General features: G+C 36.4%; 1 protein-coding gene across 1 annotated transcript in view; it reads left to right on the top strand.

The window, feature by feature from the left end:
* LOC105254124 (probable G-protein coupled receptor Mth-like 1) overlaps positions 1–12,300 on the top strand; it is a 167,601-nt gene that overhangs the window by 100,519 nt on the left and 54,782 nt on the right. The window contains exon 5 of the mRNA XM_025414441.1: positions 3,990–4,174. Coding sequence (XP_025270226.1) covers positions 3,990–4,174 — 185 coding nt within the window. The remainder of the gene's footprint in view (positions 1–3,989; positions 4,175–12,300) is intronic.

Raw genomic sequence — 12,300 nt, 5'->3', positions numbered from 1 at the left:
CTTTGTCCTCGCGATGATTTGTCTACCTAAAAGTGGACTGCTCGAGAAGAGAATAAAAGACATCTTTCAAAGCATCTTTCGAGTTATATAAAACTGTTTATGTTATGCGTAAAAAAGAAGGGAAGTGAAATTTGAATATATCATTGAGATTTATAATGTCATTCCAAATTTTTACGTGGCTACGATATTAATTCTGCGACTTGAAATTTATTTTATATATTTTATTTTATTATATATTTTATTTTTTATATATTTATTATATATTTATTATATATTTATTATATATTTATTATATATTTGTTTTGAGTATTACATTCATTTATTAGCAATTTCAAATCTTGGACATGTAACCGCGTAATAGGATATTTCCGCTAATAATCTGCATCGCAGCATTATTATATCTCGACTGTCGTCTGCTTTTGCGTGAAAGGAAGTAATAACTGAAAGAAAAAAAAGAGGATCGTAAGACCCTCGCATAGACTCTGCGATAGCTATTACGAAGGATCAAAAGATTAACAATGGCTACCTGACGTCTATTTAATAACCGACTTCGTTATCTCAGCTTTACGAACCTCCATGCGTGCGGCCCCGAGACTCTTTCGTCGGCCAAGCACGAGATACAATTACCGGATGCGCATATTCTGTGACAGTACACCGTTTTCCGTTTAAATGGGGCTTCACTTGAAGAGGATTCATTATGTCGCAAAAATAACTCGCGTCTCGTCTCTCCTCCGCGCTCGGCGAGATATCTGTGTATCGGGAGCACGAGAGAAAGTTGCCCGGGCAAAATCTCCCCTCGTTCACTCGCGGAACACACGCGAGTCCGCTTGCCGTTCGCGTAATTGCCTCCTCGGAGACCCTAAGTTCCCGGTCGACCGCTAACTACTCGCTCACGCATAAACGCACGGTCGCCCAGCGATAAACGCATCCACGCGTGCGAACGACTCCAGCAGTTCGCTAATTTCCTCGACCACGACGATATTTAATGTCGTTTTCCCTCGATCCCGCGCCGGCTTGGAATGCCTCCGGCTTCACCAGGAAGCGATGGTCCGGTTGAGAAATTATCGTGGCGCCGTCGTGACGACGAGCGAGAGACGTCGCGGTCTCCCACGCGCGCATTTACCGTCTCCCTTCCTCCCCCGGGGCTCTCTTTTGCGGAGAGCAGCGACCGGAGAGCAGAAGGACGAGGGGAAGGGAACGAGACGGCGCATGCCAGCAGTGGCGACGCCTAATTAGCGACGCCGGAAATGAGGTATAGGCACTACGAAATTAGTATCTCGAGATATCCGTCTGCCCGCCATTCCTATCCTTCTCGGTGGAATGCATTCGCGTAAATTTCCTGCACGTTGGACATCTTCATTGTATCGGAACGTCGCGTCCTAGAATAGAACACCGACGCGAATTTCTGACGCACTGCGAAAAAAAGTACACACCTTCTGTTTAAGGATGTTTTGTACCTATTTTCAAAATATTGAGAATTTAATGAAAATTGTACAGAATGTCCTTACATATGTTTAGAATCTTCAGTACAATTTTTAAATCGATTCACTAAAGCGTTCACAAGTTATAAGGATTTTCATTTGCACCGAATTAACATGTGTTCTTATGGGAAACGTATAACCACGTCGATTCAAATGACAAAAAACACATGGGAATAATATTCAGAATTTGTTTAAAATTTGCAAAAGTTTAGATACAGAGGAAATATTTGGTCATATAATATTATACAAGTACTAACTGGTTAAAAAGATATTAAATATAATTCATTATAATGAAGTTAACCATGTATATCTGTCACAAGACGAAATTCTCTGCCAAAAGTTAATCATTTCGATTAACAAAATTCGGAATATTTCAGTAAAAACGCAATATTAAAAATTACTCACACAATTTCTCATACTCAAAATACATCAAAAATGGATATTCGTCAATATTGATTTTCAGCTACTTTTTGCTGGGATTGTAGCTACAAAATATCCTTAATTTAATCAAATGAAGACTGCAACTTCCTTCATTCTACGGTTTGTCGAAGTGAATTTTTTCTTGAAATTTTGCAGCGAAAACTTGAATGGATATCTCTCTTCCTCTGTTTACCTTTCAACATTTTAAACATCTTTTCATAATTGTATCTTAAATTAGATTTCTGTTAAAATAATCTCTTATACTTTGAAACTATATCTTTTATACTCTGAGGCTATTGATGCAATAGTAGTTTCTTTGCTTGAAAAAAATCAATCTTTATCAATTAATCAACGAAAGAATTTATAAATGAAAAGTGAAGTAATACGAGAGATGTAATATGTAAATTTCCAATCTAACATAAGTGTATTTTATAGAGAAACACATACATTTCGCATAATAATACTCCGTAATTATATAAATTGTATATTCAGATTGCCATTGATATTCATAACGATATGTGAGATTATCGTGATATCTCTTTCCATGTAATTGCAAACCCTATTATTTATAATGTTGTATGCTAACAATTACATATTCAGCAAACGTAAATAAATATGGGACATAATAATATGTATCGCGTTAATTGTTGTACACAAGTATTTTATTACCTACAAAATTATCTGACATGCGAAAACGCGACCAAACTTCTAAAAATTGCTCCAACTTTTACTTTCCAACGGTTTCAATGCACTGTATACATGTATACAGCGACATGTACACGTATATGTATCCGGATTAAACTCGGTAAAAATTTATATAATGGGTTGATTCACATACCGGATGTACAAAGAGAATATTTAAATGAGAATGTCTGTCTGCGCTAACTCGTGTCATCTAGTTACAAAGCTTTCACTGATGTAATTTCTGTATTTTTTTCTCTATGCGAATATCGCGGATTATATAAAATTACCTACGTTAAAAGAATTGCGCTAATAAGAGAGAGAGTACATTATAAAATTTTTTCATTGTAAAAAAACACTGCGTTATTTCCATAAAAAGAATTAAAAATATGTCGCACAATCATTACCCAAACTTTTCAAATATATTTTTAAAATATGACAAGAATATTATATTTATTTATTTCTCAATACATATTTTTTAAATAAATGTTATTAATTGAAATTTTAAAAGAGAGAAAATTGCGACAGGAGTCAACTTAATATTATTAATTATAAAATAACTTAATGTCGCTAGTCAAATAATCCAAGGATCGTTGAAAAAAGTGTAGTCGACCAAACTAGCCAGAAATTTTAAACAAAAATTCTGGCTGGTTTGGTCGACTACACTTTTTTCAACGATCCTTAATATTATTAGTGCATCTTTGACTTTGTTTCATACTCGTTAACCCATCGTCAAATATTATATGATTTCGGTTCTATCGCGATAAAAAATTTAATAAAAATATACCTATTTGAATTAGTATTTTTTATTTATAAAATCCGATAGAAATGACTTTGACTCATATTTTAAACTTCGCTTTTTTTCTTTTAAATTCACTTTTTACAACACGCTGCTTACGATAGTCGACATTTGCCGTATCGTCGTTCACAGTCACCATACCGATAGGGTGCGATTTACGGGTAACAACCCCTCACGTGCTAAGCCCCAACGTTCATCTCTCTACCAGAGTGTCGTTATAGCGACGTTCAACTAGCCAGACAATGACAAAGCTTTACGATTTAGCCCGTTACGAGTGAAAATGCCGAATTCTCGTATAATTAATTTTTTATTTTAATAATTATGACGATTGATCGATGATAATAATAAGCTCTACGTACATTTATTATCTATTATTTTCTATACAATAACAATCTTAGCTTATTATTAGTGCTATTATATTCTGGATAAAGAAACACACTCTTACACAGAGCGATCTTAATCAGATATAGCAAGGTAAGAAAATGGAAAAGAGGAACAGATAAGCGTGGTCGCCTCGATTTTATTTCACCATATATCCCAACATCCATATATTTTCCTCACGATCGCTACACTCGCTCTTCGCTAACCTCGCCTTTCTTTGTTTTCAGGGATTTGCGACCGGTTAGCTTGGAGAAAGGTCAGGAGACCCTTAGGCTCAGGGTCTATGCCTGTTACGCCTGGGGTGGGCCCCTCCTGGTCGCCGGATTGGCGGCCCTTCTGGACCATCTCCCGTCTCAACCGCAATATACGTTCCTGAGGCCCCGGTTCGGCGAGAAGCAGTGCTGGTTCTACGGTAAGTTCTTACATCGAGAGCCCCTCGTCATTTCTGCGTGAACTATTTCGCGGACATGTAAATCTATCCCGTTCCGACGTTACCCTTCGGTTCTCGTCACGCCAAACTATCACGAGCCCATCGGATTTACATTCTCCGAGATATTGAGGGACGTGACGTGCATGTGATATTGTAAAAAAAGGAATTTTGAGAGAAAATACGAAAGTGAAATGAAAATCGAAAGTTGGTTTGGTTTAAAAAATATTACACATAGAGAAAATTCTGAAACGAGAAACCTTTCACGTCAGATTTATTTCTAATAAAGAAAATTGACTTTCTTTGTAGTTCATTAAAGAGCACATGATGTGATTTGTGCTTCAATTTAGTGACACGCAGTGTAAAATAAGTGTCAATAGCGATGTCAATATAATCGTACGAAACTAGTACATGCCTCAATTAAATAGAGCAACGCGTTTATTATGGCTTGCTCCATGATGCAATTGGCGCGAATTGCTCGTCGGACGATAGTTTGAGCTAGATCATTGCTTTAATTAAACTTGGCAACGGCGCGGTTATAATCCAGACGGCTCTGGTCAATATTGTCTATGATAATGTATTATGATACCAAAACCATTCTTGCAATTCAAAACGATCGACCGCTCCAATGGGAATTATTTATAACCACGTCCGCGTAATTAATAACTGCGATATATTCGTTTCCTTTCAGACCGGATCCCTATGAGGAAGCCTTTACCATCCTCATTATCAATAAATGATTCGACAAACTGAATAATCGATTATTCGTCTGACGATTAATATCAGCGGCGAATTCATCTCTGTGATTAATTCATTTTTTTGTGAATAAATTTAATTTCTTGCTGTCGATAATAATCTCACTCGCAAGAGAAAATATAAACTTCTTATCAATTTACAAAGATTTTTAATCATGATTAATATTCATTTAATATTTTATTTATTTTAGTAATTCATAGGGCGATCATAAATTATTCTCGTCTGATACATTCTTTATTGAAGAATATAAAACAAATATTGTTCAACTCTTTGCAATATGATAATTTTCAACTTAAATATCCCCCCATCGTGATTACATCTCAGATTAAGGATAGTTATATTCGACGATAATAAGATATCGATTTGACAGATAATAATGGAGCTTATCATCGAAAGTAATACGTTGCGAGCAGACCGTTATCCGACAATCCCTTGTGATCCGATTATTCCGCCAATTAATAGAACTGGTCATCCGCGCTCTCGGAGTGCCGATTAAATTGGTTTTGTTAATCGATCGGTCGTGTCGAATTAATTGCTAATGAAGAACCGTCGTCCAGTATCGACTAGTGTCGGAAAATAAAATGATATCGCGGTCGTTATTACGTAGCCATTACGCGCACGCATATTCACGGATGATGGATTGCTTTTAAAAGAGTTCACTCTTTTCATTAGATTCTTAATTTTCGCCCTGATTATCGCGCGAATGAGAGTTGAATCGGACGGATGATCTTAATTCGATAAAGAGATGATATTTTATATTAAAAGTAATAGAAAGAGAAGAGGGGGAAAGCTGAACTGATAAAATTTCCATGAAAACATGGATAAAATGATAATTAAATTAATAAAAAAATTGATAAAAATAACAACAATTCACAGTTAAACAAACAGTTCTTTGGATATACGATTAAAAGTATATTTGAATTTTTATTTCTATACAAAATATGCGTGCGAGTTTATTCCATTATACGGGCACAAAATCGGAGATATTTATTAATACATTGTTAGTACAGTCGAGTGACAGCCACTCAACTCGCGCAAGAGGATTACATGCTCTCTCGCTGAAATATTACATATAAATCGCGCAAGCCCTCGTACATGATTCTCCCCTGACGGTATGTAATTATCCGGGCGTACAAATAATCGATTACAATAAGGAACAAAACAAGCGACCGCTACATCGACTTGCGAGCGGGTAGTTTCGTAAGAGGATTACTCGTCAGCCGAAATATTGTATTTAAGTATGACGTAGGGTATGCTGAATATAAGAAGATCGATACCCGGAGGAGAGCCTTTAATACCTCGGATCCCCAATAATAACCATCGTGGTCCGCCTGCGAATCTCTCGCAAGCGCGCGTACGAGCGAAGATAATAAGGTCCGACGTCGTAACGGCGGGCAACGGATCTTTTATTCGTGGAGCCCCGGCTACGGGCTATTTAACGACCCGTTCACCCTTAATCCACAGCCTGTAATCCGGCGCGTACACTCCGTGTCTGTCCTAAAATCCCCCGCGTATGCCGTCGATGCATTAATTCCACCACGTCGATCTATCCCGCGCGCACCGCTGATTAATACTTACCTTTTACATGCCGGATCCATCGCGGGTCCACCCCTCTGTCGCGGCCAGGGAGAGACTGCAATTACAAACAAACCGCCCACCCTCGCCGCGCGCGCGACTCGACGCCAATTTTTCCCTCCCTCGAACGAAAAACAAAAAAAGACATCAAAGAGTTGATGGCGATAATTATAGGTGTCTCCTGATTGTGGACACGGCGCGTTAATGATATTTTGCAACTCGCGTAAAGCAATCGCGTACAAAGCGTGCGACCATGTTTGAAGGGTTAATGATAAAATAAAGTGATCTCTCGTGGACGAGATGATTGTCTGCGAAGAATGTGTCTCGACACCTAGATAAATTAATGCAGATAAATTGTATAATAATATTCTAAAGATTTATTTTTACAAAATGCAATATTAACAGTGCTTCCTATTTTCGTCCTTTTCTTCGATAACACTCGACCTCGGGATTTTTCAAAAATTGTCATTGACAGGGAAGAAAGAGCGCGGTATTTCACATCGTTAAGCTTCAATCTCTTTTCTATCGCCGTGCAATTTCATCTTTTCTCTATGAAGAATACCTAGATGCGCACAAAGGTTACACCTGGCAGATAAAGCCACCCGCTAAATCGGGATAATGGTCCCTCGTGAAAGCTGCGGAACTATCGCGAGTTGTTTTTCGTGACACAATGCCGTTGCCGTAGACGAGGGGGTACTTGCGCGACAAACAAGCCACAAGCCCTCTCCCTTTATTCCAGCAACCATCGTTATAACCCTATAACGGTATAGGCTGAGACGATGGGGTAGAGAGATAAACCTTGACGCCAGCTAGTCCAACCCCATCGTGCGAGAAACGGCCAAATCCCCCTGTCGACTATATGGCCCACATAATAGGTATGCGTGTACACGCATTTATAAATGGGCCCGAGACTGTCCCCTGTTCGTTGCCCTTCTCGAGATTTAACATCGATATGAAAAGCGCCCTTTTTATAATACTAATAATATTAACGGAACAGATTCGAAATTTTATTCTTAATATTAGTAAGATTTTTCTTTTTGAATCAAGTTTTAATTAAAGATAATGCCCAAAAATAGTTTATGAATAATTAACGATCGTGAAAATAAAGGGACTCCGATAAATTAAATTGCAAGTATATAATTATTCTTAGGCACATATTGTACGAATGTAGTTGCATGTAAAACGATTTTTTTTGTGTGAAATATTTATGCTAAATCAAATCTGCTTTTTCTAGTGCAGATATCTCAATATTTAAATTTTGCGCGCGGATTTTGATCTTTTCACGGGTGGTAATTTAAGTGGATTAGTTCCAGACACAAACACGGTAAAATATTACGAGGGGTCGCATGTTATTCAGGCGTTACACATCATTAATTTATGGCAATGAAATCATTGTCATGAAATTAGAATAAATAGCAGAATCTCTGTCAATTTAATTACAATTATTCGTATTATTATCAGTCTGATATATAATCGTGTCACCTGAGAATTTACAATTACATCGATAACTCTGTCCTAAATTAAATTTATCATGTGAAATTCATGGAATTCTCTTCTTCTGCATGAATATATTTCTACAGAGAAAATTGTACCAACGATGAAGGCGTTTTTACAAAAACACATGCAACTCTTATAGCGTACTTTTATACAATATAATAACATAATAAATAATTTTTTTTTATAAAATAAAATTTTGCAGCTCTAAACATTTCGTTTTAAAGTACAAGTACAATTTTAAAAATTGACAATTGTAATGTGTATTATAATATATCTAATTCTTAATAATAAATTATACGTGAAAACACATTATTAAAAATATTATATAAAATACATTATTAAGAATTTATATTTGTAACAAATCAATAGAGCACATGTCTCATTACATTTTTAATGCGATTATTGAAAGAGTTGAGGAAAAAATAACAACGAAGAATGACGCAGAGGAAAGACGATACATAATGGCGATTAGAATAATCGAAATAGTAATGAAATGCAAAGGGAATTATCGAATGAGAAAGAGAGTCTCGGGAGCAACCCTCGCTTCCAAATCACTCCGAATCCTTCCTTATTTATCACGCAATTTCATTTATTACTCGGCTCAAGCGAATGAAATGAATTGTAAATTCGAGTTCAAAGAATGCTCCCTATTGCGCTTTGTAAAATATTACACGTACGTACGAGCTTTCCAAGGGGAACATTGCTAATGCAACTGCTATCGTTCATCGATTATATAGACATCAATGCTTTTCGCTTCCAGAGGCATTTTAGTATCATTCGGATATTCATTCATCATAACTATTGATTTAAGGATTTGAATTTGTATTCTTTTATTTTGATTGATTTAAAATATTATATAATATATTATTTATTTTTCCATCTTATGCTTAATTTTTCAACATCCAAGTATATCAAACAATCAGACACAACCCATGATTTGAATATCTGGATGCAAACATATCGAACCCGGAAATCATTAATGACGCTTATATATACATGTAAAAAATTATGTGGAAAAAAGACAGGAATAAAAAAATCACATGACAAGGATGAACGACGACGACATAAAACTTGTGCGGCGCCAGAGCCTTCATGGCTAATCTCGCGCGAACGCTCTCGACGACGAGCTAATCGGATTTGACTGCGGCAAGAACTATAAAGTATCGAACGGTGGCACGCGTGGACATAATTCACTTATGTTTGTTACGGATGTTTGTTGCCGTGAGAGTGAGATGTATAATTCAAATGCGAAACAGCTATTGTTGGCGATCTGCCAGGGAATATAGACGGTGATCTCTTCGCCCGCAAAATTCGAAAGCCGATCCCCGTCGCGGTTTATCCCTTTTCCCTCTCTACATTTGCCCCTTTTTTTGCTCGTAACGCCTTTATCTCCTCTTTTATGGTGCATCGTCGCGTATTCTTCTGCGACGATAGCCTTGAGCAAAATGCACAAACTGGAAATATACTGATTTTCGCCATCGATCGTCGAATTGAAACGGGCGAAGATGATGCCGTACACATACAATCAGATAGTAGAATAAATCTATTAACTGTTAAAGTTATACACACGCAATGTCATCTATTGAAAATGATCTTATTATTCTATGCACTTGTTTGCATACTAAAAGATCGATACAATTGTTATAAATAATAGGTACTTTTTTAAATATCATAAATTTATTTTTGCCATTAATCGTTTGTAAATTTATGTGTGTTTATTGTCTTCACTTCTTGCAAGACGTCTAGTTTAAATTTGATGCCAATTTTTATAGTATTTCTATAGTATTCTTTCACATAGTATCATTGTAGTTTATGCGTGACCCGACATGTCTGATGGAAAAACTTTGTCGGTGTCAGACGGCGCATAGCAAGATTCTGTCCTATCCCATTGCGGGACTGGCTTGGAAAAAGTTAGGGGAGGTTTCGGCGAATAATGTACGGCCATTGCATTTTGAGGCGCCCTTGATGAAGACGCGCCGGATGAGAAAGAAGTCCGGATAGTCGGAAAGAAGCCCGGGATACAAGAGTTCGCTTCTCTTCTGCATTCGTTTAATATTCCGTGCCTTCCCAGCGGACATCGGGATGCAAGTTAGCTCCGGTTATCCGAACAGGACCCGTTACACGATGTTTCGAAAGTTTCGTGACGAGCCGCCAAAGTTTGACGTTGAGCTCTCGCGAAAAGCGCCGGTTCTCCATCTAACCGAGAGGTAAAAACCGCGATTATTCCAGCTGAAAGCAGACCTTTCGTTCCACTCGATGCGCAAAGCACGAGAATTGCATAGCAATTCGCGAAGACTTGATTATCCGTAACAACTGAAGCAAATTTTCAAGATTAAAGAACTTCAACTTTATCTCAAGAACGCAGTATTTAAAATATTTTTTACGACACGTTGAAAGTACTAAAAATTTTCTTCAGATCTGTCTGATTAATCCGATTACGAAACACGTCTAATAAATTATGTATTTTATAAAAAAAAAAAAAAGAAATATGTGATATATATTTAAATTCTGCAGTAGAATAAAATCGAAATTAAAGTGCACATGGATTATACAAATATTGGTGAAATGTTGGAAAATTTTAGACATGTGAAATAAATGTGAGAGGATTATTTCGCGAAATATACATGTGTGCATTGGTTTCCATAAAGATTAGTGATAATAAAAAGTTATAGAACTCGAATAACAACTGCTTCGAATAATATAAATTTATATTCGAGCGTTCGATTTGTCTGCTGGTTTGCTTTGAACCTGCAGGCATGTAATTCTTGCGTTTGTTTTATTTCGTTACAATAAGCTATTCTGTTTATATGATCGTTATTTGTTTATTAGTTAGTCATACGACACTGTTCGCGGCTTTTAAATTGCATTTATCTCGTCTAAAAACGCTTCGATAAATACGGTAAGAAAAACATGGGTATTGTTATTACGTATTTCATTTTATTGAATTGTTAAATAGTAACGGGTTTTCAGATTCGATTCATGTGTCTTGTATGGATATGCATTTAAAAAATTGCATCAAATTGTTTTGTGTATATATTCTATTCATCTCATACATCATATACACAACTTTCGGAGAGATGGAAATTTTTGACAGAATAACTTTTTTTGACGATTTTATTTTCGCTACGCTTAATAATAGATTGTCATAGATTTTCGGTTAAATTGAAATCATTGAAAGTTGTCAGAGAAAAAGTACGTTTTATCCAAGAGAGAAAATTAATTTGATTTAATCTTGCTCTGGAGATTATTAATTTCAAATATCGTTATTTTCGTGATTTAATCCACACACAATTAATCTGTAATAATGGACGGAATAAAAAAACGATTTGTACAGCGCAGCATAATTTTAAAGTAGTCTCTTAAATATCGAGGGCAAAATGACAAACTTACGAGCGTCGCTTTTAAATCACGGATATTTCGAAACCAATTTTAGTCTCACGATCGTTCCCCGAGATTCGTGACAAATATTCGCGCATGAATTTTTTAACGGTCTGCCTGAAAAATATAGGATATTTCAAAAATATATTGATGAATTTATCGTCCTTATATATCATAGATATAATTTTTGCGATAGAAATTCCTCGGGTCGTTGCTCTGACACTTTATTTCTGTCGCGAATCTATCACTTCGAAATATCCAATTCGAAAAGTCAAATCTTTCAAGCAGGTGATTTATCTGACCCGATGCTTACGTCCAATTTTTATTAATAATTTTTCCATCTCTCTCTCTCTCGAAGAAAGCTCTCGAAAAATCTCAACTAGGTCAGTCGCAATTTAATATCTGAACGGAGAGCAAAACGATGCATTACTGCTGGTCGAAGCTTGCGCCGTATTTTATTTATGGATTTGTTTGCGCGGACGCGCCCCGTAGCCGATAAGTGGCTACGGAGTCCTCGTGGAAGCCTGTTTCTGGCAGATTGCATCCGTAGTTATGGGGTTGGAAGAGTCGTCGGGGCCGGTTGGTTGCGAGGGGGCGAATCACCCCGATAAAAGCGACTCAACCGTGAAGTCTCGGCCAGCGTTTCCACCGGCAAATTACCGTGAAGTCGATCGAAATAGTATACTTTGCGTGTGAACCATGCTTTCACTGGTGTATTTCAAATATTCTCTCTGTAACTCTATAAATAATCACAGAAAATTTCAGTAATTTTTTCATATTACAATTATACGTAATATGTATTTGTTTAACAGATATAATAATTTTTTACAGTTTAATTTATAATATATTCTATTTATATTTATATTTATATTTTATTTATATTTCTATTTATATTTTATTTTAAA

Source organism: Camponotus floridanus, unplaced genomic scaffold (assembly GCF_003227725.1).
Source record: "Camponotus floridanus strain SB8 unplaced genomic scaffold, Cflo_v7.5 scaffold80, whole genome shotgun sequence".
Classification (NCBI taxonomy): domain Eukaryota; kingdom Metazoa; phylum Arthropoda; class Insecta; order Hymenoptera; family Formicidae; genus Camponotus; species Camponotus floridanus.
Note: the sequence above shows the minus strand (reverse complement) of the source record. Positions and strands in the feature narration are given on the sequence as shown.